Below are 24,091 nucleotides of genomic sequence, written 5' to 3'. Positions count from 1 at the left end.
TAGTCTCTCAATATCTGCATCATTGGTATGCATTGACTCACTAGAAATGATCTTCAGCTTTATCCCTCCTGTACCTGCATTTCTCTCATTTTCTCTCTCTTTTTGCATCAAGGGCTCCCCTTGGCTCCCCACCCTCACAACCTCACCTTCACCATCTAAGGCGGGACTCCTCTCACTCACTTTTGCTAGTTCTGAAGAAATGGATTGCATTAGATCACTCTTTTTCTCTCCTTTTTCCTAGGAGCAACCCAGACTCTCACTCAATTCACTCCATTCCCTCAGTCCTAAGAGTGATTATACTACTACTAAGTCTTCTGCACTTGTAAGAATTGATGGAATTTGAAGTTGTGCAGAGACACCCGACGGATGAGGAATATCCATCGGATAGCAGTTTGGCTATCCAACGGATGACTGCTATTAAGCTTATCCGTCGGGATACAATCATTACTCGACGGATGATAAATATCCATCGGGATAGAAGAAATAATTGAGTTTGTAGTGGAGACTATTATGGACTCTGTGCAGATTGATGATAATTTAGGCACAGATGTCTCAACAGCCTCAGAAAGAAATGGTAAATGAGCCAACAAATCATCTAAAAGATGATGCTCACTTGCTTGGATTTTTGGCTTCTCCAAGAGAGTTAAAGATGGAGAATTTGGAAGTGACGTATTAATCATGTCAACATCCAGTGAGTGTGTGGGAGAATTTGGTGTATCAGGTGCTTTAATTATGAGAGATTTTGGCTGTGATTCCATATTTATTGGAGCCACATCAACCTGACTTTGAGAAGGTGCGGTGACTGGGTCTTTTGCACCAGTTTGCACAGTGTGTGAGCCATGTGCATCCCCAAAGGTTTTTGATCTTTTCTTTCTAGCATAAGTTTCTGGTGAACAAGTGTCCCTACCCCTCTTGGCCTGTGCTCCTGGTTGGGAGCTTTTTTCAATGGTAACACCCTTTTGGGAGGATGAAACCAATAATGAGCTAATATCCTTATTAACAACCACAATTTGTTGGGAAACTGTGGTGTGGCTAGGTTTGGGTACACTCTTCTCACCAGCCTTATCCTTAGGGCTTCTTTGATTTTCACCCTGTACCTCACCTTTCTTACCCTCCTTCACACTCCCCTCTTTAGGTTTAGTAGATTTTACAACTGATTTCTTTTGAAAGAAATCAGAGGGTGCTTTCTTAGCTTTGGATTTAGAAACTTTTGCTGGTTTGGTAGCTTGGGTAGGCATCTATTGGGTCATTGACACAGATGTCATAGCTACACTAGAATGCAAAGAAATGTGTGAGGTTGGAAGAGTAGAGACAGTAGAAATTACCTCACTTACCTGAGGTCCCTCCACTACTGGAAAGTAGTACAAGGGCACCTCCCTGTGATGATTTGCTCTATTCAAATATGCAATAATCATTCTTTCTTGAACCCAACAATTCAGCTTGTTGGTTGGGTTCTCAATCTCAATATTCTCAATAAGATGGTTAGCAAGCATCATTAAGAATCTAGCATAATAGACACTTTTACCTTTCTTATTAAGTTCTCCTAACTTAAAGCCTAACCCAAACAAAACCAAGTCACTGAAATTGAAATATTTATCAGTAACTAGCATGTAAAGCATGTTGAGCATGGATATATTGATACAATCAAAGTTGCTAATCTTACCAGAAAACACTTTAGTTACTACATCACACAGATAACTTCATTATTTCCTAAAACCTAACCTTCTAATTTCACTTAACTTAGAAGTAGTGAGTGTATAGCCCATAGAATTAAGTATGTTAACAATGTCTGTGTCTGTGTGTGGAGCAGTTACAGTATTATCAGGAATCCTAAAGCATGCTTTGATGATATCACTGTTTATGCAAAACTGCTTACCTTTTAGAGTGAAAGTGATGGTCTTGTCTGTTGAGTTGTACACTGCAGTTGTCCACATCTCCTCTACAACCTAACGGTAAATGGTGGGTGATTCTAAGCACACACATATTCAGAGAAACATTTTCAAGCTGTATTCTGTAGCATTTATATGTAAGTTCAGTTGTTCAAACTTGTAAGCAGCTGTGAGCTATTCAAAGCTTCACAGGGTTCTCATTCGATATATATATATATATGTATATATATATGTTATTTCCTAAAAACACAACAAGAATTACAGAAGGGGGGTTGAATGTAATGCTGGCTACTTTTTAAGATTTTTAAAATTGTTCTAACTCAATGATATATAAGTGTTTGATTTGCAAAGTGCGGAATGAAAGAATTATATATATCAAAACACAAGTAATAAAAACACAGGTCTTTTAAACTTTCTGGAGGATTTGAATGTATCCACCATATATATATATATATATATATATATATATATATCGAGAGAACCCTGTGAAGCTTGAATAGCTGACAGCTGCAGTTACAAATATGAACAACTAAACTTACAGAGAAATGATACAGGATACATCTTATAAATGTTTCTCTGAGAATGTGTTTTCTTAGTCTAGTTAGTTAGTTGTTCTACTTGCTACACTTGGTTTATATATCACCAAGTTTACAAGGTAATAAGAAAAGATAATAAAATAAAACCTATCAAGTCTAACTCCATGCTGCTTCACTACTCTATTCCAGCATCTTTGAATATCTTCAAAATAGCATGGAAATGGCAGTGCTTCTTTGTTCTCAAAACCCTGCTAAACAGGCTGCCACATTCCTTTTTGCAAACACTCGACGCATGTGACTATGTTGTCACTGTCAACAGATATTTGAATTGATCATCCGTCGGGTACATGCTTGTTATCCGTCAGGTAGCCTTGTTGATCATCCGTCAGGTAGCTTTGTTGATCATCGGTCGGGTAGCCATTTATCACTTGACTCCATTTCATTTGTGCAGAATTACAAGATATACATTTAATCAACCTATTCTGCCCATCTACTAGCAGTCTACATGATTCATAAGCTATTACAGAATCCATACAAAGTTGTTTGCAGAAATGTGCTACAGTACTTATTGTTACATAAGCTACTCACCCGATGGATATCAGTCAGTCATCCTCGGGACTATATTGAATCATCCATCAGGACTACAATTGATTATCCGTCGGGTGCTACAAAATTCACAAAGTTAAATTTACTAAGGTGTTTTGTTGAGTTTATCTTCAAGTACACAACATATTCCTGACAATATCTCTGGTGGATACATTCAAATCCACCAAAAAGTTTTAAAAGCTTGTATTTTTATTACTTTGTGTTTTGATTTATATAATTCTTTCATTCTGCACTCTGCAAATCAAACACACATATATATTCAGTTAGAACAGTTTTTAAATCTTGAAAAAGTAGCCAGAATTACATTCAACCCCCCTTCAGTAATTCTTGTTGTATTGTTAGAGAATAATATTTTCCTTAACTAATTATCTCCCAATCTCCTATATATACATACACTTATACACAAACTTCTCCATCACTTCTCAAAACTCTCAAACACACAAATCTCTCTTACAACTTCTATTCTCTCAAACTTATTCAATCTCAATGGCACCAAAAGGACAGCGAACTCAAGCAGCAACACCATTGATTCTTCGAGTGCAGGTAGTGTGAGGCCTAGACTTTCAACTCCCGAGGCTAAGGTGGAGTATGTGGGGCTGCTTTCGAAGCCTATAGCCAAATAGTGTGGTTTTCTTCCATTAAAGAAAGATGGTAAGTTGTTGGAGATGATCTTGGAGATGGGCTGGGTTGCTTTTTACCATTACATGTTAAGGTTAAGAATGAAAAGGCTATTGAATGAAGTATTTAATGAAGTTAGAATCCCATGTTTGTGTCATATAGTATTCAACTCTCTTTAATCTCTTAGTTAATGTTCTTTAGTATAATCTCTTAGTTAATTGTAGTTATAAACAACCTCAATTTGTTATTCGTCTTAGCATTGGATAATAACCATACCATTGTTGCATATATACATTGATTGAAATTAACCTAAACCAGTCTCTATGGAAACGAACTAGAATTAATTCTATATTACTTGCGATCGCGTATACTTGCGTGAATATTAGCGCATGTTTCAGCCCTAACAAGTTTTTGGCGCCGCTGCCGGGGATATCGGTGTTAATTTTTAGTTTATGTGTTTGTCATAATTGGTCGTTAAGTTCAGTGACTCGGACATTGTTACTTACTTAATTCCTTGTCGTGTTTCAGGTACTCTAGCGAGCGTGTATGCATACGCATTCTCGGTCTCGTAAGAGAACACTGGATCAAGCTGAGGAAGAAGTTGTAGTCGAGGAGAAAGTTGAAGAAGAGATCTTAGTTGAGAAAGAAGAAGAGACTCTTATTGCAATGGGAGAACCAGAAGCAAATCCAAAGGCGTTGATGGGCTACTCTCAATCGAAGATCAATGATATTCAGTCTAACATTGTTCGACCAGCCATCTCGGCTAACACCTTTGAGATCAAGTCGAGCATGATTCAGATGATACAGAACTCAATTTAGTTTGGAGGTTCTCCAACAGAAGACCCCAACATGCACATCAGAGATTACATCGAGATTTGTGACACTTTAAAGTTCAATGGAGTTTTTGAAGATGCTATTAAGTTGAGGCTTTTCCCATTCTCTCTGCGGGATAAAGCAAAGTGCTGGTTACATTCTCTTCCATCAGGGTCTATCACCAAATGGGAGGATCTTGATCAAAAGTTCTTTACTAAATTTTTTCCTGTGGCGAAGACTGCTATGATCAGAAACACACTTATTCAATTTGCTCAGCAATCTGGAGAATCTTTATGTGAGGCTTGAGATCGTTATAACGAGATTCTTAGGAAGTGCCCTAATCATGGGATGCCTGACTGGATGATCATTAACTGTTTCTATAATGGATTGGGTGCTACTTCTAGACCCATGCTTGATGCAGCATCAGGAGGAGCATTGTGGTCTAGAAGCTATGATGAAGCTTATGAATTGATTGAACTGATGGCTGCTAATGAATACCAGAATCCTACTCAGAGACTATCTCAGGGCAAGGTAGCAGGAATTCTGGAGTTAGATACAGCTACTGCTATAGCTGTTAAGCTTAAGGCTTTGACGATGAAGGTGGATTCTTTGGCTAATAATGGAGTTAATCAGATCACTAGTGTCTGTGAGCTTTGTGATGGTGCCCATGAGACGGAGCAGTGTGCTATTTCTAGTGAATCAACTCAATTCGTGAGCAACTTTCATAGGTCGCAATAACCTGTGCCAGCCACCTATCATCCCAATAACCGCAATCATCCTAACTTTAGTTGGAGCAACACTCAGAATGCGGTTCAGTAGCCTTATCAGTAGTATCCAGCAAAGCAGTATAACCCCCCTGGTTTTCAGCAACTGCAATATGCACCAAGGCAGCAACTCCAGCTACAACAGTCTAATGAAAAATCTGAATTGGAGGAGTTGAGGCTCATGTGCAAAAGCCAAGCAGTTTCTATCAAGACCTTGGAAAATCAATTGGGCAAATTGCTAATGCCTTGCTAAATCGTCAACCTGGTACACTCCCTAGTGACACTAAAGTGCCAGGAAAGAGGAAAGCTAAGGAGCAAGTAAAGACAATTACATTGAGGTCTGGGAAGGTTGCGAATCCCGAGCACTCTCAAGTTTCGGATGAAGAAGCTGTGGCTAAAGAAGAAGTGTAGAAGGAAGCAGAAGTGGAACCAAGGAAGACTACTGTTAAATACACTCCTCCTGAGGGTAATACAGGGAAGAAATAGATTTATCCTCCACCTCCCTTTCCTAAGAGGCTGTAGAAGAAAAAGCTGGATAAGAAGTTTGAGAAGTTTCTGGAGGTGTTCAAGAATCTTCATATCAACATACCTTTCGCTGAAGCTCTTGAACATATGCCTATTTATGCGAAGTTTATGAAAGGTATACTTTCTCAAAAAGTGAAGCTTGATGATTTAGAGACGTTGCTCTCACGGAGGAATGCAGTGTTGTGTTGTAACAGAAGTTGCCTCCGAAGCTTAAAGATCCTGAAAGCTTCACTATTTCTTGCACCATTGGAAAATTATCATTTGACAAATGCTTATGTGACTTGGGAGCCAACATCAATCTGATGCCTTTGTCAATTTTCAAGAAGTTGGACTTACCTGATCCAAAGCCGACTTATATGACCTTGTAGTTGGCCGACCGTTCTATTTCATATCCACGAGGCATTGTGGAGGATGTCTTTGTCAAGGTGGATAAACTCATCTTTCCTGCTAATTTTGTAATTCTTGATTTCGAGGAGGATAAGAAGATTCCCAAAATCTTGGGAAGACCGTTCTTGGCTACTGGATGAACCTTGATAGATGTGCAGAAGGGTGAGCTCACCATATGAGTGTTGGATCAGGATGTAACTTTTAATGTGTTCAATGCCATAAAATTCCCTACGGAAAATGAGGAGTGCTTAAAGGTGGAGTTGGTCGATTATGTGGTTACTTCAGAACTTGATCGATTGCTAAGGTCTGATGCCTTAGAAAAGGCCTTGTTGGGGAATTCATATAGTGAAGATGATGAAGGTGATAAGAAGTTGAAATATCTGAATGCTTCTCCCTGGAAGCGGAAGATGGATATGCCTTTTAAATCTTTTGGAATGGAGGAGTTGAACAAATCTCCAAAGCGCCTCAAGCCATCTGTTCAGGAAGCTCTTACACTTGAGCTTAAACCATTACCTGAACACTTAAGGTATGTTTTTTTAGGTGATGTATCTACTTTTCATGTGATTATTACATCTCAGCTTTCAGGTAGTGATAAGGAAAAACTCTTAAGAATTCTGAGAGAGTTGAAATCGATAATTGGATGGACGATAGCAGATATTAAGGGAATCAACCCTTCTTATTGCATGCATAAAATTCTGCTAGAGGAAGGCAGCAAGCCTACTATTGAGCAACAGAGAAGACTTAATCCAATTATGAAGGAAGTGGTGAAGAAGGAAATTCTTAAGTGGCTGGGTGCAGGGATCATCAATCCCGTATGTGACAGTTCTTGGGTGAGTCAAGTTCAATGTATGTCGAAGAAAGGAGGTATCACGGTTGTAGCTAATGAGAAGAATGAGCTCATTTCTACTTGAAAAGTCACGGGGTGGAGAGTTTGCATGGACTACAGGAAGCTGAACAAGGCCATGAGAAAGGATCACTTCCCTCTGCCTTTTATTGATCGATGCTCGATAGGTTGGCTGGGCATGAGTACTATTGTCTTCAGAATGGCTATTAAGGCTATAATCATATTTGTATCGCTCCAGAATATCAGGAAAAGACTACCTTCACTTGTCCATTTACTACTTTCGCCTTCAGAAGAGTTTTTTTTGGTTTTTGTGGTGCATCTACCACATTTCAGAGATGCATGATGGCCATCTTCTCTGATATGATTGGTCATAATGTGGAGGTGTTTATGGACAACTTCTCAGTGTTTGGAGATTCATTTGATGAGTGCTTGCGGAATCTTTGTGACGTTCTTAAAAGGTGTGTTGAGACCAATCATAAGGTCTCTAGTAAAGGTCTTGAGGTGGACAAAACCAAGGTGGGGGTCATCGAAAATCTTCCTCCACCAATTTTTATTAAGGGATTTCGCAGCTTTCTTGGTCATGCGGGTTTTTATAGACGGTTCATCAAGGACTTCTAAAAAATCTCTAAACCTTTGCGCAATCTTCTGGAGAAGGATGTCCCGTTCAAGTTTGATGATGAGTGCCTAGTTGCTTTTGAGTTCTTGAAGAAGAGTTTGATCACGGCACCTGTCATAACTGCACCTGATTGGAATGAACCTTTTGAGATGATGTGCGATACAAGTGACTATGCAATTGGAGCAATTCTTGGGCAGAGAAAGAACAACATATTTCATGTGGTCTACTATGCTAGTAAGACCCTCAATGGTGCTCAACTGAATTATACTACTACTAAGAAAGAACTGTTGGCCATTGTCTACGGTTTTGAGAAGTTTCGATCTTATTTGCTTGGGACGAAGGTGACAGTTTTCACTGATCACGCTACAATTCGATATCTCGTCTCGAAGAAGGACTCGAAGCCTAGATTGATTAGATGGGTTCTTTTGCTTCAGGAGTTTGAATTAGAGATCAGGACAGAAAAGGTACTGAGAATCAGGTCCCTGATCATCTTTCTCATTTGGAAGATCCAAGTGCGACTTCGCAGGATAAGACATTGATAAATGAGTTTTTTCCCCATGAACAGCTGTTTGGAGTGCAAGAGGAAGAACCGTGGTTTCCAGACATTGTGAAATTCCTTTTGAGTAATATCATGCCTCAAGATTTGTTTTATGCTCAAAGGAAGAAGTTTCTTCATGAGGTGAAGTGGTACATGTGAGATGACCCATATCTGTTTAGGCAAGGAGCTGACCAAATCATCAGGAGATGTAAGCGAAACAGGGGGGATCTTGCGAGACTGCCATTCGACTGTTTATGGAGGCCACTATGGTGGAGAGAAGACAACAGCTCGTGTCCTTCAAGCGGGATTCTTCTGGCCTACATTATTTAAGGATGCGCATCAATTTGTTTGAAGTGTGATCGATGCCAGCGTGTGGGTAATATATCCAAGAGGGATGAGATGCCTCTTAATATGCTTCTCGAGGTTGAAGTCTTCAATGTTTGGGGAATCGACTTCATGGGGCTGTTTTTCTCATCTTGCAATAATCAATATATCTTGCTGGAGGTCAATTATGTGTCGAAATGGGTTGAAGTCAAGGCTTTGAAGACAAATGATGCAAAGGTAGTGCTTAATTTTCTTTATAAGCAGATATTCACATAATTTGGGACTCCAAGAGTCATAATCAGTGATGAGGGATCGCATTTTTGTAATCGCAAGTTCACTGCCATAATGCAAAGGTATAATGTGAATCATCGCATTGCTACAGCCTACCATCCTCAGACTAATGGTCAAGCTGAGGTGTCTAACAGGGAGATCAAGCGTATTCTAGAGAAATTTGTGTGTCCATCAAGGAAAGACTGGTCTTTGAAGCTTGATGAAGCTATTTGGGCATATAGAACAACATACAAGACTCCATTATGAATGTTGCCATTTTAGTTGGTTTATGGTTAGAGGTGTCATTTGCCTGTGGAGCTTGAACATAAAGCGTACTAGGCTTTGAAGAAGTTGAACCTTGATTTGGATGCAGCTGGTAAGAAAAGAATGTTTCAATTGAATGAACTCGATGAATTCCGGCTTCAAGCATATGAAAACAACAAAATGTACAAGGAGAAAGTCAAGAGGTGGCACGATAGGGGTCTAGTGCTCATATAATTTGTGTCGGGACAAAAAGTTCTGTTATTTAACTCTCGTCTCCGTCTTTTTCCTAGAAAATTGAAGTCGAGTTGGTCCGGGCCTTTCATAATCAAAACTGTGTTTCCACATGGAGCTGTGGAGATTTTTTAGAATGATCCAGGCGAAGCATTCAAAGTAAATGGTCAGAGGTTGAAGCACTACTATGGAGATACAGCAAATCGTGAGGTGGTTAGTGTCGTTTTATTGTCTACTTGATCTCGAGATTATACGTAAAGCTAACGATGTAAACCAAGCGATTCTTGGGAGGCAACCGAAGTTTGTTGTACATTAGTAGGTAGAGGAAGCAGAAAAAAAAGAGAAAAATACAAAAAAATCAAAAAAATAAAAAAAAATTCAGGGCCAACTACAGTAGCATGGCGCGCCCGCGCTGTGGAGTGGGGCAGCCGCGTTATTTTTCCAGAAGCTGCGCGCGTCCGCCCGCGCTGTCTGGCGGGGCGGCAGCGCGGGCGGACGCACTGAAATGTCAGAAGCACGGCGCGGCCGCGCCAAGGTAGTGTGTGGCCGTGCTGGGTCCCTGTGTTCGAAAAAAAAGTCAGAATGAGTGTAAATTCGAGAATTTTAATACAAAATCAATTCCCACCCGAATTTTACTCATCCACATCCCAAATTTCCCTCTCCAAATCAAACCCATTATTCCCATAATCAATTCCCACTCCTTTTCCGTAACTAATTCTCTCTGAATCTCCTATATATACATACACTTATACACAAAGTTCTCCATCACTTCTCAAAAGTCTCAAACACATAAATCTCTCTTACAACTTCTATTCTCTCAAACTTATTCAATCTCAATGTCACCAAAAAGACAGCGAACTCAAGTAAGCAGCAACACCACTGATTCTTCGAGTGCAGGTGGTATGAGGCCTAGACTTTCAACTCCCGAGGATGAGGAGGAGTATGTGCGGCTGCTTTTGAAGCCTATAGCCAAGGAGCGTGGTTTTATGCCATCAGGAAAAGATGGTAAGTTGTTGGATATGATCTTGGAGATGGGCTGGGTTGCTTTTTGTGAGACACCCGCTGTTGTACCCATGAGTGTGGTGCGTGAGTTTTACGCGAATGCTAAGGCGGAGAAGAATGGTTTCACGGTGGTTAGGGGGATGACGGTGGAGTACCGTGTTGAGGCTATTCGTATGGTGATTGAGCAGCTCGAGATGAGGCATGATCAGGAGAACTAGAACGAGAAGACTCCGGAGGAGTTTAACTTGGATTTGATTGTTGCTACCCCGTGTGTGCCTGAGACTCATGGGAAGTTCAAGAAGGGCACGAATGAGTATGCCACGTTCCCTGCTTCGTGCATGAACAGGTTTGCACGTGCATGGAATTCTTTTATTTGTGCTAACATCATGTCATCTTCTCACGTGCATGAGATTATTGTGGAGCGTGCATGTTTGTTATGGGGCATTCTGCAGGGAGACTATGTGGATCTTGGGATAGTTATCCATCAGGGTATTCTGAGGTTCTTGCGAGGGAGTACTACGGGTTCGATACCCTATGCGTCCATTGTGACAAAGTTGTGTATGGCGGTTGGCGTTCATTGGCCCGCACATGAGCAGGTGCAGCTCCCTAGTGCCCCGATTGATAGTTCGACGCTGTTGAATATGACGGAGTGGTATGGTGGGAAGCCCAATCCTAAGGGGCTTGGATATTCTTATGGCCATATGCCAGGTGGAAGGACAGCTCCTCAGGCATATGTTGGTGGTACGATACAGGCGAGCAAGGCAACATGGAGAGTAGAGTTGGGAGAGACTGGTCCTTCGGGATCGCAGCAGCAGCAGGAGGAAACATAGGGCAGTGCTGGTTTGAGTACGACGCATTGTAGGCGTTTAGCTAGGAGGATGGATGCGATGCATGAACTTAATTCCCCCATCATACTCATTTCATATTCACTTTGCATAAGCTTAGAGAATCTTTGGCAAAGCTTATCATTTGTAGAACCAAAGATAATATCATCCATATAAATCTGAACTAGGATCATATCCTCACCATGCTTCTTATAGAAGAAAGTCTTGTCTATGGTGCCTCTAGTAAAACCATGTTTAAGTAAGAATTCTGACAGTGTGTCATGCCAAACTCTAGGTGCCTGCTTTAGTCCATATAGAGCCTTGAGTAGTTTGTACACAAAATCTGGAAATTCTGGGTCTTCAAAGTCAGGTGGCTGTTGCACATAAACTTCTTCTTCTAACTCACCATTTAGGAAGACACTCTTGACATCCATTTGATACACTTTGAAATTTTAATGTGCAGCAAATGCTAGAAAAATCCTTATTGCTTCAATTCTTGCAACTGGAGCAAAAGTTTCATCATAATCAATTCGTTCTTCCTGTGAATAGCCTTTTGCAACCAACCTTGCTTTATTTCTGGTAATTATACCATTTTCATCCATCTTGTTCCTGAACCATTTTGTTCCAATTACACTTATATTCTTTGGTGCAGGAACTAACTCCCAAACTTTGTTTCTTTCAAACTGATTAAGCTTTTCTTGCATGGCAGATATCTAATCAGGGTCCATTAGAGCTTCTTTAGTTTTCTTAGGCTCTACTTGAGACATAAAGCATGCATGCAGACATTTATTAGTAGTTGTACTTCTGGTCCTTATACCAGCATTGGGATCACCAATTATTGCATTTTGATTGTGACTCATATCCCATTTTTTGGTGTGAGTTTGTTGACTGGTGCCTTCATCATTATGACTAGTTGATCCTTCATTCTCTTTCTACCCCTGAGTTTGTGCTATCAAATTCAGGTACTTGAGATGACTTCTATTTCCATAATTTTCCTGTTCAGTAGTCTCTTCATTTATTATTTATTGTGCATTGACTTCAGCTTCTTCAGTTTACTCTTAGTCTTGAGACTGTTTACAGAAAAATACTCCAGTCTAGTTTATTTACATTTTTACAGATTTAGGTATTACAATACACAATGCAAATATAGATTATCATACAATTTACTTAAGGTTGTAACTTAATCTTATTATTGTACATGCATTTGCACAACAACAACGGTTCTGACAACATGGTCAACATGTTGGGGGAGTTTTATTGACTAATAATTTATGTTTTGAATCCTTAATGTGATTTCATGAGATGAGATTAACCTCTGAACATATAATTGTGTGATTAGATGACATAATAAATCGTACTTAATGGTCCAATTTATCAATCTTATTTAATGATCAAATCAACTTAATTTTGATAATAAATAAAAATTTATTCTTTAATTATTTTAGAAAACTGAAAAATACATATTAAACATTTAAACTAAATATATAATTTTTATAAATATTTTGATAATGTACTATATAAATTTTTTAATTAAAGTTAAATTAATTTAATCATAAAAAATTACAAATAAATTGGGACGGACTTTTGATCTGTTCACGCTGCAGCACTTCCAACATTCCAACATGCTTGTTTATATAATAATAATCTGCCTAATCACTGACCAACTACGAGTCTATGACATTAACATAAGCTTGTACACGACTACTTGGTTGATTATAATCATTTAAATTAGTTACTAATTGGTCTATGCGCAAGCTTCTAACCATTTCTGGTAACACCATCACGATTGATGTTTCAAAAGATGCCAGCTGCGAGATCACCTTCTACTAATTAATCGACTTGATGACTATTAAAATAAGTTATCGAAGCACTGACGAAATGTGTTTTAAATGAAAAGTAGTTTGTATAGTATTTATTATATTTGTAAAGTCTAAAAAAGAATATTTATCTAGATTTTACTTTAAAATTACAACTGATAGGCTAGGCAGGTAGCAGCACTGCCAAAACTTTGAATAAATTTGCTCTCATCTGCTCCATAAATATATATTCAGCAAACTGATGTAGGACAGTAGGAGTATCTGATTTGCTGAGTTGTATACTTGCACCAAACACTGGTATAGTAAATTACTAATGTCTCCTCCTCATGCTCAGGCTACTTAATAAAGGCTCCTGTAGTAGGTTAAGAAGATTAAGGAGAGGGGGGGGGGTGTTCTTGGGAAGAGTGCTAATAAACCTAGTAATTCTATTAGTTGAAACATAACCGATCCTAGATACAGCATTACAGAAAGACAGAAGTGACATACATATTGTAGTCGATAGAGAAACAGAGAATGGAGTTTGTCTTGCATGTCGTTAGTAGTATAGCATTAGCATAGAAGTATATAACATGATATGCAGATGCAGATGCAGATGCAGTACATACTATACAAATACAAAGCATGCATGTATGTAGAGATGAAGATGACATAAGAAAGTCAGCTTGCTTTGGTTCCTCAACTACATGACCAATACAAAGGGTTGCGTGCTCCTATAATGCTCCCTCTTTCTATTAATCTTCTTTCTTTCTTTCTCACTATCCTTCCTCTTTAAGCTTTAATAAGGCAGAGACTACCATCTCTCTCTCTCAGAGCCTTTTGCTTTCTCCTCCTCCCTACCTAGTACCTATCCTCGTTTTAGCTTTCTGTTTCATCTCTCAATAGCTACTTATCCTAGCTGCTCTCTTTCTTGAATCCTCACATACACACACGTCACCCTTATTATAGAATGTAAACTCATTCATAAACAAATAAACATCATCTTCAAGTTCTCTCGCTCATTTTTAACTACGTTTACTTTGTCTTTAGCAGAGTAGTCTTCTCTTCTTCAGGTTTAGCTTAGCCACTTCCAAATCTCAAGGTTTTTATTGTGCTTAAAGTTTCCAACTCTCTTCACTATAGCTTCGGTTGAGTGGTAGCTCAAGGTGAGCTGCCGAACTAGTGTTCATCCTCTTTATCTTTTTAATATAGTAATAAATATCTCAAGTTTTGTTTGGTGAAATCTAAGTTAAGAGCATCCTGTGTTTTTTTTTGGGTTTTGTAATTTGGGTATGCTTTCATTTTCTTTTAGAAGTGCTTATCAATCTTAACTTGTTCACCCTCATCTTCAAGGCACTTGTTAATTCAGTCATCATTTTAAAGATGAAGAAGTTTTCAAGAAAAAGTGACATAATTTCAGAAGCTAGTAGAGAATGGGATTCTGAGGAAGGGAAGCTAGAGCTGAGACTTGGTCCACCGGGTGAAGAAGATTGGGCCATAAAAACAAATGACCCTTCTGCACTACACTCCCTTGGTCACATGAACAATGCCTCAAACAAAGGGTTCTTTTTAGCTACTGATTCTCAGGAAAACACTTGGATTAATATTGAAAATCATCATAACTTGTCAACTTCATCTTCATCCTCCGAATATAATACACAAGTTCTTGGGAATACAATAGCATTATCACCATGGTCAACATCTGCTTCTTCTCAATACAAACAAAGTTTGCCCCCTGCAATGGGGAAAGAATCATTACAGATCAAGGACTATGGCAGTCATAAAGTAATGGTAGAATTGCAGAATGCAGAAAACAAAGGATTTTCACTATCTTCTGCAGAAAATACAGCTGTTGTTACCAATAACTCTCAGAAAAGGTACTCTTTACTTACCCAGTTTTTTTAAAAAAAATAATATTCCTTTGAAATTGTTTTGTTTTTATTTTGGGCAGAGGATATTCACTTCACCCTGTTATGTTTATGGTTAGCTGTGGTCCACGGCTCCATGCATCAAAAGATAGAGCTTTAACTATATTGTATATTTTATTTTTGAAAACTACATTATTAGGTGTAATGAACTCCTGTATGATTTGGAGAAGATCAACAGTGGAAATAATACTCATGTCCTATACAGTGATTTGGAGTGATCCTTTTAATGTAGTCCTTTACTGCATTTAGTCCACTATCTACTAGATATTTTGAATTTTTTTTGGTTCTCATAACTGTTCTGATTACATAATCTTTAGTCAATGTATTGTACTTTCACAAAAAGATCCCTCACTTTGCTTGGCTTGTGCCTTTATCCGAGCGGTCTTTCTAATGCACACAATAAACACTAAATTTTATGAGTTTTGTGCATTTTTATTGGTGGAGTTGTTGTAAATGCGGGGGGTCCATTAATATTTATGATTAGATGACCAATCAAAATGCACCAAACCCATGGGAGTTAGTGCTTATTGTGTGCGCTCGTGTATGGTACTTTTTCTTCTGTATTCTTGCAGTACATTGAATATTTGCATCCATTTTGTATTGTTGTTGGTTCTGTCCTATTCTTTTGCTCATGATTTGTGTGCCTAAATTAGTGTTTTGCTTAATTACTTACATCTTGCTTTAATCTACTTAAAATAATTCATTTATGGTGTCTAGTTCAGGCTAAGTTTCACAATATGATCTAACAAATATATATATATATATATATATATATATATATGTAATACAGAATTGCTCCAGTTGTTGGATGGCCTCCAATTCGATCATTCAGGAAGAATCGTGCAATTGCCTGTGCTTCAAAGCTGTCAGTTCAATCTGAGGCAAGGAATGAGGTTTCAGAGAAGATTGCCAGCAAACAGCAAAATCACAGTAGCCAAAAAGGTTTGTTTGTGAAGATCAATATGGATGGAGTCCCTATTGGAAGAAAAGTAAATCTTAATGCTTATGACAGCTATGGAAAATTATCTTCTGCGGTGGATGAACTCTTCAGAGGCCTCTTGGCAGGTTATTCTGGGTGTACATTATGTTTACTAGTTCCACTGTTTTTTTAGTAGTTCACTTAAGCAGGGTATAGTTATTGACCCTCATTGTTTCATTGTTTAGCTCAAACTAATCCCTCGGATTACAGCAAATATGAAGATGGGGAGACGGCTATTACAGGAGTGTTAGATTGGAGTGGGGAGTACACACTTGTTTACGAGGATAATGAAGGTGATAGGATGCTTGTCGGAGACGTCCCATGGAAGTAATATTTCGCGACACTCTCTCTCTCTCTCTCTCAGTATACATTTCAGTTTAATTCCGTACTTATTTTTTTTATAAAAGGTGTATGTACCATCATCTGAAGTAACTTCTCGTTTGATACTTGTATTGTGCAGTATGTTTGTGTCCACGGTCAAGAGATTACGTGTGTTGAAAAGCTCTGAACTTTCTTCTCTGCTATGTGAGTATTCCTTCTACTTAAATTCTAGCTTGCCTGAACTTGATGATTGCCAACGACAGAAGAAAATGAAACACACACGAGGAGCCCCTCGGAAAAAGAATTAGAATTAGAACATAATTAGCTGACGTGGTCTTTTTCTCTTGTTTTTTTTTTTTGGCAGATGGGTAGTAAGCAAGAAAAGGAACCAACCTGATGCATCAGTACATCACGAAGAAGATTACTTGATTAAGGACTTCGGAGGAAGATTAGATAAATTAGCTGTATTCACATTGAATTTTGATGCGTAATGAAAATGAAAGGCACTTTGACTATGACAAAGATGCCGGGAGTACTTGTTTTTTCTTCTGTTTCTCTTTACCAACTAATTGACAGTGCCGTGTATATAATTCTTAAGAAAATGTCACTGTTTGTGGACGTTTTCCTCATCTGTTGGACATTTTTGGCTATAAACTTTATACGTTTATCCACCCTAAACGTTTGGTCACGATAGTATATGTAAAAATCATCACCACTGAATTTTCGACCGTAATTTTTCACAGTTATAAATCTAAGCAAATATATATTGTTAGACCAAATTAAAGCAGAGCGCTAATAGAACAGCACTTGGACAGCATGGTGAACTTGATTAAGATGGTGAAAAAAAGCACCTTCAGAATTTTCATCAAGAGTAGCAGTCAAAGATTAACAGCTCCAAGTTTAATAGCTGAAAGCATCATGACTATGCTTAAGATCACTGAAAGCTCTTATCTTAAGATCAATGAAGGCTCTTATTATATATATAGGCGCAATAAATTGTTTGAACAACTAAAATCTAATCTGATGATAAACAACCGAACAGTTCGGCTTCGAAAAAGAATGAAAAAGTACCAAGAAGAAAATGCAGAACAGGGATAATCTCCTTTGACAAAATCCAATGCCCGATCCTTATTTCCAAATTAGCTGAGATACCAGGAATGCGAAGCAGCAAGAAGTGCAGCCCCAATGCCTGAGCCATCATTGGAATGCTCACAGACTATGTGTTCCGCGACTTTGTCATCAAGCAGCTCTTTTAATGTGGATTCCAAACACTCACGATATGCAGTATAATGCTCATATAATCCACCATCCATAGCTATAACTGTCCTTTGTGCATCCCCATCTCTGAAAGTATCTCTACCCAATTTCTTTAGTATGCCCAAGATTCCAGCAGCAGCAAGTCGGGCACCACGTATGGCGACGATATTGCATAACTCAACCACGACCTTCCTCACCTTCAGAGTAGTGTTGGAAATCTACAACAACAAGAACAAAAAGTTTCGGGCTACATAATTGATGATACATAGGTTGTCAAATAAGAGATGACACTAAATTTGTTATATTTAATATTTTTGTAATTGCTCTAAAGATTATAAGCCTTTTGGCAGCGGGTTTTTTTTTGCCAACATTAAGGTCAAAAACTAATGCATACCTCCAAGATATCCTTCAATTTATTTCCCACCACCTTCAGGTCGGACGATGTATCATGATGCATCGCAGACATGTCAGGCGTTCTGCATATCACAAGAAAGGATGCAACAGCTCAGTGTACATTATATGATATGACTCGACCATATTGATGTAGGTAAGATATAATAAGACCAAGGGGGTGGTATGGTATTAATACTTTTAATGACTTTTTTGAGGTCAATGACTTTGTGGAATTTACATACTATTAATAACTTCTACAGAGTTATTGAAATTTTAGATGACTTTCCACGGAGTTATGAAGTCATGCCAAATTTTATGGAAAAGGGCACGAATTTTTTTTTTGTAAGTGACATAGTTATTAGTTTTGTTGAAAGTCATTGACTTTTCGAAATTTGAAAAACAGAATACTCGTAAAGAGTCTATGAATGTCTGAATTCAATACCGTCTTACTTTTAAAGACATTTTAAAAGTCTTGATTGAATAACACAATACTTCTATAGACTCTTGATACAATACCCGTTAATGGCTAAAGAATACAAAGCAGAAAACTAAAGATCAAGACAGATTTAATTGGAAAAACTTTTTGGATACATACCTTAATATAAATGGAGTCGTCAGTTTTGGTGGAACAGTGTCACCAAAAAGGGCAGATTCCTCTGCCATCCTACATAAAACTCTGCGAACAATCTCTCCCAGATACATTCCAGAAGTTAACTTCTCAAATATCTGCAAAATAGAAAAGAGAATTAAGAAACACGGAACTGTGTGTAACAGCATACTGACTGTCAATATGTTACTACAGTCTACATTCATGGAAAATATAATCACCTGTTCACTAGGGTTTAGACTTTCAGCATCCAGTGCATGATCATACTCTGTCAGGGGAAGATGTGACGACCGGAAATTACCCCATTCCATGTTTATAACCTAAAACATGAAGGAACCAGAAAATTAACTACTGCCACACACCAGAATATCCTACCACCTTAATTTCAAAACTTACAACGAAGAACTGAATTTGAAATTCAACAATGCTGGCCAAAAACTGCTTACCATCTCTCCTGATTCAGGTTGAGGGCCATGCCACTTGGGTATTGCTTGAGAACGCTCCACATAAGCTGCATTAGTTCCGGTGCCCATAATAACTGCCACTGCAACATCCTTGTTGGTGTACCTACCCCCAGCTAATGTGCCAACCGTGTCGTTAACCTAGTGATAATATAAGAAATTAAAACCCTTACTAGAAAATATCATGATATGCCAACAGATTAACATAACAAATGTTTTGCCATGTAATACAAACAAAGGACTGTCTATTATACAGCACATAACTTTCAATAACAAAGAAGTTTAATTTACCAGAGCAGACACATGCATTTCAACACCTTGTCTTTCCATGGCACTTGATAGTTCGGCTACCACGTCTTTACCAACCTACACCAGTGAAACTAGTTCAGTGAGACACCAAAAAATTAAGGTAAAAGTTAACCAGCACATGCTGGTTTACCAGTGAATATCATAGTAATATGTGTGACCTAGAAGTTCAAGTGAAATGATCATGAGTGGTTTTTAACATCTGCAATAAATTCAAAAGATGGATGATATACTTTTACAAATTATACATTACCCAGATTAGGTGACTTGTGGCATATAGTCTCCAATCATGTTCACAATACCAGAAGAGACAAAAGCCAGGCAAGTCACTAATTTGGGACATAAACATAACACAGGGTCTGAAGTGAGCTATCCATTCCTCACACCAATTGTTACTACAATTAGCTTTCACAAGGTTATTTCAGTTTTCGGACTTGCCAAATTATGATCAACAAAGAGCTATCATTTAGATATAACTTGTTATTTAACTAATCAACTTAAAATGAGAAACTGATATTAATAAATAGCGCACACAAAAACACGTATTATTCATGCAAAGGTCATGCCCAGCCCTACCTTTATTTCTCATTTAAAAAGCTGTTTCCTAGGGTTCAACCCCTTGACCTAGTGGATATGACGTAGATACCTAACTACTCCACCAAGTATGGCCTTCATTCATAGACATGTATCTGGATAAATACCTATCTGACCAAACTATTGCAATAAACAAAAAAAGATTGTAGCTTGCGTGCATATAGAGAAAAGGCCCAAGGAATCAGCACTAACCGCATCATCAATAGAGAAACCTTTGGTCCACCTCATAAGTGTCCCAGAAACAATTGAATTTTGCATCACAGGGAAAGAGAAGGTGAAACCTAATTCCCTCTTCCTACCAGCAGGAAGTTGAAATCTGTCACCTTCTTGAGCAACAAACTTTGCAAGTTCTGCTGCAATATAATCAAAAAGTTCCTGAAAAGAAATCGTAAAGCGCCTTAGTTTCACACCTATCAAAACTCTAAAACAATGCAAGTAGTAAAGTTTAGCCAACATACTCACCTGCGATGTCCCAACCATCAAATTCGGAGGAATTGACACCTCCGCAAATTCTTGATCAACAACACCACCATTCGCCCCTCCCAATTGCACCCGCAAGACCCGGAAATTCGTTCCTCCAAGATCCAATGCATAATACACACCTTCCTCAGCACTTCAACAGAATAACACCACTCATAAGTCCCAATTACCCTCTTCGATTCACTTACAACTTCCTATGAACTACATCTACCACAACCAAGCAATAACACAAATCACCCCATTCAACAAAAAGTCAAAAACTCAACCACCAAACTACTCAATACCACATTTTCACAACTAGAATCACAAGATTACTTAAATCACAAAAACAAAACAATAAAAAATCTAAAATAATTAAGTCTAGGCGATGCACCCAGTATGAAAATTATCAACATTGCTTACATCTTCAATTCAGTTCCAACTTCCTCTCAAATACATCTACCGCAACAAAGCTAATAACACAATTCACCCCATTCAACAAAAAGTCGTAAACTTTACCACAAAACAACACACCAAACTACTCAATACCACATTATTAACAACTAGAATCACAAAATCACTCAATCACCAAAAAAAAAAAAATTAAAATCAAAAATCAAATAAGTGTAAGTGATATACCCAGTGGGGAGATTATCAACAAAGCTAATAAGCATTTTGAGTTTACTACCGCCTTCAGAAGCAAGTCCAGCGTGCATCTCCACCGTCATAGCATCTGCCACCTGTTTCAATTTTGAACTGGGGGTCCCACACTTCTGTTCAAACTCCTTTAAAATAGCAGCAGCTCTTCGAGAATTACGAAGCTGGTGCCGAACAACCAAAGCCACCGCCGCACACACGGCGGCGCCGCCTATCACCGCTGCCGTCACTGCCACCTTACCCATCACTAATTATTACTCTTACAATAATTATAAGAATAATCTAGTAGATCAAATTGAACTGGTGTAAGAAAATTGGAGGAATGAAAGAGCTATATATATGTGTGTAATTGAGATTGAGATTTGATTTGATTGATTCTGTGTGTGTTTTTTAATTGTTGCGTGGGTGTGTGTGTAAGTAAAGTACTTGTACTCTCCGAGGGAGTTAAATGTTGGGAAAGGAATCAAAGATTAATTAGTAATGGTAAATGGTAATTAGAGACATATTTGGTGGGGGTTAAGTTGTAATTTAATAAGGAATCTTTGTAAACCGACGTCTAAAATATTAGTACTAATATTCTAAAAATATTAGTTTTTGAAAGAAAATGGGAAGATATATTCATATTCATATTCTCTCATCCAATTTTCCAGGTATGTAAGAATAACGTATTATTATTATCGTTACTTTACGTGTGAATGGTACTTGGTATAGAAAACTTTGTTTTCAAAAGTCTCCGTTTAAAATATTTTGATTCTTTATGATGCTTTTCTTTTTATCCAATATGTTGATTAGGAGTACTATCTTAGTACGGTGTCTTTATAATTTAATATCTTTAATTTTATTTTAACTCGATTGAATATTATATTTTAGTCCACATAAATCTTATATATCATTTTGTTCGGAGATATTATTTTCTTCTATCCCGGGTTGTTTTCCTAGCACCAATTATTCTAATGTAATTTTGTTTTAGATCGATTCGATAGGATGATTTTTTTGACCAGGGTGATTAGTACATTTTTTTCTAGTAAGAGACCATTATACATATTTAATTATTTTGTTTTATACCGGCTCAATAGTATAATTTTTTTGGCACGGTCAATAGTATATATATATTATTGTGTTACAGCTAAAAATCATTATACATATTTAATTCTATTTGTATTTATATAATTATATTGCGAGTATTAGTTTAGTAAGAAGAGTGTTTTATGTTAAATATAATTACAGATTTAGAGTTGTCAAAATAAAGGTGACCAATGAACAACAATCAAACTTTCAATATTTCGTCTTTAATAATATACTAGCCTAAAACCCGTGTTGTAGCGACTGAGAATTTCGCGATGTGATTAAGTGAATAAAGTATAATTTTGTGTAATAATTGTGAAATTATGTGATTAAATAAAAGGATAATTGATTTTGTGGTTAATTGTCGTTATTGTATAATAGTGATTGGGAACGTAAAGGCACTCGTTCCAATTCGATGAGTCAGCTTAAGGATTAAGCTGTGTCGTCGGGCCGTCAGGTTAAATGAAACCTGTATTAACAAGGGATAAAAATATTTAAAAGTGTGAATGTGAAATATATGTGATGATCCTATGTGTTTACATATTGTTTGATGTGTGCATGTTCGAATTTGAGATCGGTTTTATTTTTTAAATGTTTTTAAAAGGGATTTTAAGGATTTTATTGATCTCAAAATATTTTTATAAAATTATAGAAATGTGATCAAGGTATGAAATTTGCTTTGTTGCTTTCAAAATAGTCCAAGGGACTTTTAAAAGTAATAGTTGGATTTAGATTAATGATTTGAGATTTTAAAATGATTTTATAGAATTTATTTATATTATTTGGGGTATTTGTGAAAATTCATATTAAATAATTTATTGTGCAATAATTTGTATAGAGTGTAAGAAGAGAGTTAGTTTTGTGTTTTTTATATAAAAAGGAAAGTTTAATTATTTGTGATTAAGTGGAGATAAACTATATTATTTTAATCAATTATAAATCAAAATAGAAAGAGAAAGAAAGAAAAGATTTTATTAATTTCCATTTTACCCCTAGAATGTTATATATATATATATATATATACTCCCTTCCTCGCCTTTTTCTTTCCCCACCGTCTCTCTCTCTCTCTCTCTCTCTCTCTCTCTCTCTCTTTTCTCGCTTTCTCGAGCTCTCTTCTCTCTCTCTACTCTCGGTATTCTCTCTCTCCCTTACTCTCATCGATTCTTCCATTAAAACTCAATATTAGTTGAGATTTGAGTTCCCCATATCATATTTATATACATACATGTCTGCATGTGTGTGTTGTGTGTGATCGAGTTCGATTTAGGGTTTAGAATCAATCATATTTATATTCGGACAATTATTTCCCTCTGTCAAGAAACACTTTAAAGTCCTCCTAATGATTAGTGATGAATGTCGGCTTTCACCCTATCCTGAGCCTTGACTCTTGAAAGCCCAAAACTTTCTTCATAGCCATTACATAGTCAAAGATAGAGAATTGCCACCTAAAAATTTAAAAGTAGAATGCCTCAGAAACTGCTATTGCTAATGTTATTAATCTATAGAACTGTTTATATAATTACTTGGTGAGCTTTTGTGCTCATTTATTTGCTTTGATCTAACCATGACAGTTAAGTAAGAAGATGGTCAGACTTAGGTGCACCGCTTGCAAGAGCGTTCTTGGCGGTCCCTAAAGAGAGCAGGTAACATTGTAGATGCTAGAGAGTTGTAGTGGTTCAGCTATATCAGATACTGTCTTCTTCTTGTGTGATGCTTTCTTTGATTTTCCTTTTTCACATGCTTCACATAGCCCTTCAGGGCTGAATTCCATCTCAGGTAATCCTCTCACCAACTCTCTTTTCACTAGAGAATTCATTGTCTTGAAATTTAAGTGGGAGAGCTTCTTATGCCATAGCCAGCTGTCATTTGCAGATGCTTTACTGTAGAAGCACATTACTTGACCATCTTCTGCAGAATTCCAGTCAGCTACAAACAGATCACCTTTTCTTACTCCATTGAGAGCAAGCCTTTCATTCTTCTGATTAGTGATCAAACACTTCTCCTTCTTGAACAACACATCACATCCTTTGTCACATAATTGACTTATGCTTAGAAGATTATGCATAAGACCATCAACCGGAGAGATTTATTCTATGATGACATTTCCAATTTCCAAACAGCCATATCCCGTTGTATAACCTTTGCTGTCATCTCCAAAGGTAACCACTGGGCTAACTTTCTCAACCACCTTTGATAGCAGGGCTCTATCTCCAGTCATAT

General features: G+C 37.5%; 2 protein-coding genes and 1 non-coding gene across 5 annotated transcripts; 1 reads left to right on the top strand and 2 right to left on the bottom strand.

The window, feature by feature from the left end:
- Positions 1-4,705: 4,705 nt before the first annotated feature.
- Positions 4,706-4,812, bottom strand: LOC141669235 (small nucleolar RNA R71). Its single transcript, XR_012553525.1, has one exon. It is a non-coding gene; the product is annotated as a small nucleolar RNA R71 (small nucleolar RNA).
- An 8,563-nt stretch (positions 4,813-13,375) lies between these two features.
- LOC141667813 (auxin-responsive protein IAA26-like) lies at positions 13,376-16,751 on the top strand. 3 transcript variants are annotated; one of them, XM_074474436.1, is made up of 6 exons: positions 13,379-14,010; positions 14,198-14,721; positions 15,563-15,837; positions 15,937-16,078; positions 16,212-16,276; positions 16,437-16,751. In XM_074474436.1, the coding sequence occupies exons 2-6, from the start codon at positions 14,228-14,230 to the stop codon at positions 16,442-16,444; spliced, it is 984 nt and encodes a 327-aa protein (XP_074330537.1). In that variant the 5' UTR covers positions 13,379-14,010; positions 14,198-14,227; the 3' UTR covers positions 16,445-16,751. The 3 variants fall into 3 exon arrangements, with proteins under 3 accessions (XP_074330538.1, XP_074330537.1, XP_074330536.1); XM_074474435.1 differs by having other exon boundaries at positions 13,379-14,721; XM_074474437.1 differs by lacking the exons at positions 16,212-16,276; positions 16,437-16,751 and having other exon boundaries at positions 13,376-14,721; positions 15,962-16,078.
- A 141-nt stretch (positions 16,752-16,892) lies between these two features.
- LOC141667024 (hexokinase-1-like) lies at positions 16,893-21,221 on the bottom strand. The gene is made up of 9 exons (XM_074473316.1): positions 20,789-21,221; positions 20,153-20,303; positions 19,883-20,065; positions 19,082-19,156; positions 18,776-18,931; positions 18,551-18,649; positions 18,318-18,448; positions 17,724-17,805; positions 16,893-17,547 (listed from the first exon to the last, which is right to left on the bottom strand). Exons 1-9 carry the CDS (start codon positions 21,049-21,051, stop codon positions 17,212-17,214), a joined length of 1,476 nt encoding a protein of 491 aa, XP_074329417.1. The 5' UTR covers positions 21,052-21,221; the 3' UTR covers positions 16,893-17,211.
- Between the last annotated feature and the right edge of the window lie 2,870 nt (positions 21,222-24,091).

Source organism: Apium graveolens, chromosome 6 (genome assembly GCF_009905375.1).
Source record: "Apium graveolens cultivar Ventura chromosome 6, ASM990537v1, whole genome shotgun sequence".
In the NCBI taxonomy this organism is placed as follows: Eukaryota; Viridiplantae; Streptophyta; class Magnoliopsida; order Apiales; family Apiaceae; genus Apium; species Apium graveolens.
This window is presented reverse-complemented; position numbering and strand designations above follow the sequence as displayed.

Excerpts from the sequence above, each read along its gene's own strand:
- LOC141667813 (XM_074474436.1), top strand. The coding sequence starts at position 14,228 with ATGAAGAAGTTTTCAAGAAAAAGTGACATAATTTCAGAAGCTAGTAGA. Across the intron at positions 15,838-15,936 it reads CTTCAGAGGCCTCTTGGCAG|CTCAAACTAATCCCTCGGAT; the intron begins GTTATTCTGGGT and ends TTCATTGTTTAG. Across the intron at positions 16,079-16,211 it reads GTCGGAGACGTCCCATGGAA|TATGTTTGTGTCCACGGTCA; the intron begins GTAATATTTCGC and ends TGTATTGTGCAG.
- LOC141667024 (XM_074473316.1), bottom strand. The coding sequence starts at position 21,051 with ATGGGTAAGGTGGCAGTGACGGCAGCGGTGATAGGCGGCGCCGCCGTG. Across the intron at positions 19,157-19,882 it reads GTTTCTCTATTGATGATGCG|GTTGGTAAAGACGTGGTAGC; the intron begins GTTAGTGCTGAT and ends TCACTGGTGTAG. Across the intron at positions 17,548-17,723 it reads AATTGAAGGATATCTTGGAG|ATTTCCAACACTACTCTGAA; the intron begins GTATGCATTAGT and ends TTGTTGTTGTAG.